The 4,789-nt window shown below is 40.9% G+C and overlaps 1 protein-coding gene across 5 annotated transcripts in view; it reads left to right on the forward strand.

The window, feature by feature from the left end:
* The window catches only part of st18 (ST18 C2H2C-type zinc finger transcription factor), a 51,762-nt gene that overhangs the window by 37,111 nt on the left and 9,862 nt on the right, over positions 1 to 4,789 (forward strand). For 2 of the 5 annotated variants that reach the window (XM_019879215.1, XM_019879212.1), the window contains exons 12-14: positions 1,988 to 2,062; positions 2,585 to 2,824; positions 3,958 to 4,067. In XM_019879215.1, the coding sequence (XP_019734774.1) occupies positions 1,988 to 2,062; positions 2,585 to 2,824; positions 3,958 to 4,067 (425 nt within the window). The remainder of the gene's footprint in view (positions 1 to 1,987; positions 2,063 to 2,584; positions 2,825 to 3,957; positions 4,068 to 4,789) is intronic. The other 3 variants (XM_019879216.1, XM_019879214.1, XM_019879217.1) reach the window with 2 other exon arrangements.

The raw sequence follows: 4,789 nt of genomic DNA on the forward strand, positions 1-4,789 counted from the left end.
ACGGCGTCTTTTATTCGTTCCACTGGGGTTTCGCAGGTGTGTTTATAAAGAGACGAAAATTGTTTGGGGACTATCCCCCACGTTCTAGTTGAGATGGTATAACCCAAGAGGCAAAATGACGCTTGCTACTGTTGTTGCGAGTTGCCATTCGTTCTACTAAACCATTAGTCAAACGCCATCATGTCTTCTGTCGTTATTACACAAACAAAAATCTCTTTACTGTTACTAGTGATCGTGCCTCAATATGGCTACGCTCGTGAAAGCAATACAACGAACTCAAACGCGTCTTCGTTCAATGTTGTCAACTAATATCCGGATTAATTTTATGCAAATTTTCCTCAATTCTCCGGAGAAATTTTCACAAAAATTTGAAAAACCCGGAATTCCGGGAAAATCCGGAGGACTTTCATCTCTGAGATTCATTTTATAGGAAAAAATGTTGTCATTTTAAATTGGTCCAGAGTAGGAGAAGAATGCCACAGTTTCGGGATATCATGAGAAATCAAAATGTCATGAGAATAAGGTTGATATCCTGTGGAAAAAAACAACAACATAATTTAGGAGATGAAAGTCAAAATATAATGCCAAGAAAAAGTCTGACTCCGACAAGGAATAAAGTCGCAATTAATTAAAAAAAGAAAAAAAATCACAGCAAAGTTAAAATTCTACTTCACATTCCTCGAATATAATCAAGTACTACTCTTAAAAAAAGGCCTCATTTTATGACGATAAATTCACAATATTCCATCAAAATGTCCCAAATTGAAGTCAGACACGTACGAAAAAAGTCATCATATTTCTTTCCAATCATAAGGCTGTACTTTTATGTGAAAAATCCTAATTTTAGGGGAACAATATTTTTATAATATTCAAAAGATAACGTTGCAAATTGTAGCAAATGCTGTAATCCAATCCAACGACAAGAAGACATAGCTACAGTACTCCTTTCCTTAAACGTGCGATTCCAATGCATTTAAATGGAGTCGTTCGCTCTGTGATGTTTCTCAGCCGCATACCGTAGCTAGGCCCTCAGTCGTCGTCGTCGTCGCGGACGACAGGTAACACTTGGAAAAAGTTGTCTTTCCACACATGAGAGGCGGTTGCGTAACGTCGCACAAGTTGCACACCTTTCCGACACCGCCGCGCCGCACGCAGACGTCCTCGCTTCCGTGGCCCGCTACCTAGCTGACGAGGTGACCCCCCCCCCCCCCCCCCCCCCCCCCCCCACCTCACCAGCACCCGCTGCCCCCTCTACCAATGTCGATGAATAAAACAGTGTGAGCGAGTTGATCATCTGCTCCCGTTTTGCAGCTTAGTCGTCTTGTCTGCGGGCGCAGCAAATAAAGAACAGCTTTCCTGTCTGGAAGGCTTGGCGAAGAGGAGCAGCCATATTTAGAAGGCTACAGTATAGGCGACAACATATCTGCATATGTACGTTACGCGGGGAGAATATGGCGCCGGTACGGTTTGAAGTGTTTTTCAAAAACGATTAATCACACAAATGGTCATGTCATATCATCAAGATGTGATTGAAATGTTCACTTTTCATTCATTCAAATGGATGGATATTACAATAAAAAGTACTGTATAGACTTTCTTAGTGATTTTTTTTTTTTTTTTACAAGCATGACGTTGTAATATCGTGAAGGGGGGGGGAGCAAGTTAAAAGAATTATGTTTTTTGTCACTTTACAAAAGAAGCATTTTCGTTGTACAATCATTTTGTGGTAATTTTACGTATAGATATTTGATTTTGAGGTGAATCAAGACACGTTTATACGAGAATAAAGTCAAAGCCAAAGATTAACTTGTAACTTTATGAAAGGAATGTTTTCATTTTATGATAACAAAGTTGTAATTTACAAAAAAAAGGCGCCAATTAAATTTCAGTTTAAAGTGAAAAAAAGTGGCTGTATTATGGCCATGAGAGTTTGGTCCAATTTATTTATTTATTTATTTATTATTATTCGCCCTAAACATCTTGTCAGGATGCTGGCCACGTCTGTTCAAATCGGCTACATCCTTCATTCAACCGATCACTTAATTCGCCCTCTGAAATTAAGGTATTGATAAATCTAATCAGTATTTGGCAATATCCTCAACCTGCATTAAGGTGAGGACTGTCAAGTTACTGTATTCTTTTATGACCATGACTTTTTTTGTCTTTGAAAAACAGTCGGAATTTGACATTTCTTTTGGTATTGTGAAGTTCAGTGAAACAAATTGGCTCCCTCAAATTGATTCCTTTTCCTGGGAACGGAATTTTATCTGCTCGTGTTTCGCTGCAAACAAGGAAAACAACAACACATCTGTCAGCGGGGGAAAACTTATGTCACATTCAGGCTTTTTCATTTGAGCTTTAATAATGACGGCCTTCAATCCGACACAATACACACATATGCATGCAAACCCCCCTTCTGATGTGTCCTAGAAAACACACTGACACAGATGTCAAATGTATAAACACACACACACACACACACACACACACACACACACACACACACACACACACACAGTGATTATTGTTATTATTGTGAGTTTGCTGTGTTTGGCTCATTCTCATGATGTATTTCTTCCTGCAGGACATGCATATAGAGGTGGATGAAAACGGCACCTTAGACCTGAGCATGAAGAAAAGTAAGGAAAGCGTCCATTCCAAAGCGCCTTCGGACGACCAAGTGCTCTCGGAGCAGGCGGCGGCCAAAGGCTGTGGCGGCGTGCTGATAAGCCCCGCCTTCTACCGTCAGCTGTGCGACAGGGACAGCTGGGACAGCCCCGTTCCCGTCGACTTTGGTCAAGCTCACGTCTTACATGAGAATGAGGTAAATTCATACCAACCAAAGTCTGTGTAGCAAGTTCAATCCGAATGGACGCTTCCTGAGCTGCACCTGCAAAATGTAATGAGATGCAATGTTTACAAATCGTACCTTTCAATCCAAAGTGATTAAAAAAATTGATCATTATGGCTATATTCCTGTAAAACTATCAGTCTGTCTTCAGAAAATGTAATTATTTTTAACTGTAAAGTAGTTAGCGGCTCGGTCATCGACTGGTTAGTGCGTCTCCCTCACAGTACAGGGGTGCAGGGTCCGATTCCGGCTCCGGCCTTCCTGTGTGGAGTTGGCATGTTCTCCCCGTGCCTGCGTCAGTTTTCTCCGGGTTCTCCGGTTTCCTCCCACATTCCATGGCAGGTTAATGGAACACTCTAAATTGTCCCTAGGTGTGAATGTGAGTGTGAGCGCGGATGATTGTTCGTCTATGTGTGCCCTGCGATTGGGTGCCAACCGGTTCAGGGTGTCCCTCACCTACTGACCAAAGACAGCTGGGATAGACTCACCCGCGACCCTTGTGAGGATAAAGCGGATTGGTGGTGATGGATGGATGGAAAATGGATGGATGGATGGATGGATGGAAAATCTCGACCAGACTCTGAGTGGCTCCATGATGAATTAAAATAAAAAGTTTTCTCTTTTCCTAAAAAGAAACAAAAAAAAAGAGAGACAATATCCAATGCTTTTAGTGTCCATTCCATTGTTGAAACAAAAACATTATAAAAGAACTTCCATGCTCATTGGCCTCAATGTTTCTTAATCTGGGCTTTAAGGCTTTTGTTTTCTTTTAATTTCACTCATTTGTTGATGATATCAAGCACATGTGACCTGCTTTCTTTCTATACAACATCTGGTGACTCCTGTCTGGAGGGAAGGCGGAGTGGGGGTGAATCCATACGTCATGATAAATATCATGTGGGTTAAGTGTGACTTTAAATGGATGTATGGTTCGCTCGTGTGCAAGTATCCAAGCGCGTAATCTCTTTGCCTTGCACTCTATCCCAGCGGTTTGTCTTTAAAGAGTATTATAGTGCAAAAGGGGAGGGGGTGGTGGCTTTGATTAATTAGTGACTTTCAGGTCATCGCCCAATGACACCGATATCTTGTTGTCTTCTGTGTGAAAGCAGGAGGAGTTTGATCAAGTCAGCATGGAGGAGCAGCACTACCAAGGCGAGGCGGGCATGATGAAGGCCAAGATGCTCCTACAGAGAGAGTCCAAGAAAGAGCTTCTGAGGTACGCCCTTGGTGTCGGCAAACAACTTTACTCAACAGAGCCGCCATGCCTAACGTGAGCTTATCTGACAGATGGCGGCTGGGAATAAATAGGTGACTTCCCAAGGCTCCTGGCGCAGAAGATAGATAGACACATTTAATACTGTGCTGGGAAAAAGTTTGAGGCCACCATGATCTTATGTTTGAAAAACCTATTTTTTTTTCCAGGCACTCACAATGGCTGCAGTCTGATGACAGTAGGCGAATTAAGAGCAGCACACACACGGTTAGCAGTTTAGACAAAAATTGGACAAGCGCAAAACTTCAATGGGAATCTGGAACATGAAGTAAACAAAACTAAAATTAGGTTACGAATATGTTTTTTTAAAATTCTCCTCACATGATAAAGTTCTTCTCAAACTCTTCACTAAACTGAACACAATTCAACTGACATTGAATCTTATGGCTGTAAAACCTTAAAAATAACTACAAATTTTCATCTTTTGTTCCTTTTTGAAAAATTACAACTGCTGTTTGTAATATTCTTTTTTTTCTAAAATGGAAAATCTTTGATGTTATCATTATGACATTACTTTCAAAAATATCGAAAAATTCTTATGACAACTTGATTTTCTTAAAATTCACATTTCTTTAAAATGAGGACTTATTTCTTTTTCGTTACAATTTTACTGCTAAATCATTTTTTAATTTATGGCGACAGCAAGCCCCCCCCCCTTCCCCCAC

The sequence above is a fragment of the Hippocampus comes genome, unplaced genomic scaffold, assembly GCF_001891065.2.
Source record: "Hippocampus comes isolate QL1 unplaced genomic scaffold, H_comes_QL1_v1.1 scaffold85, whole genome shotgun sequence".
NCBI lineage: Eukaryota > Metazoa > Chordata > Actinopteri > Syngnathiformes > Syngnathidae > Hippocampus > Hippocampus comes.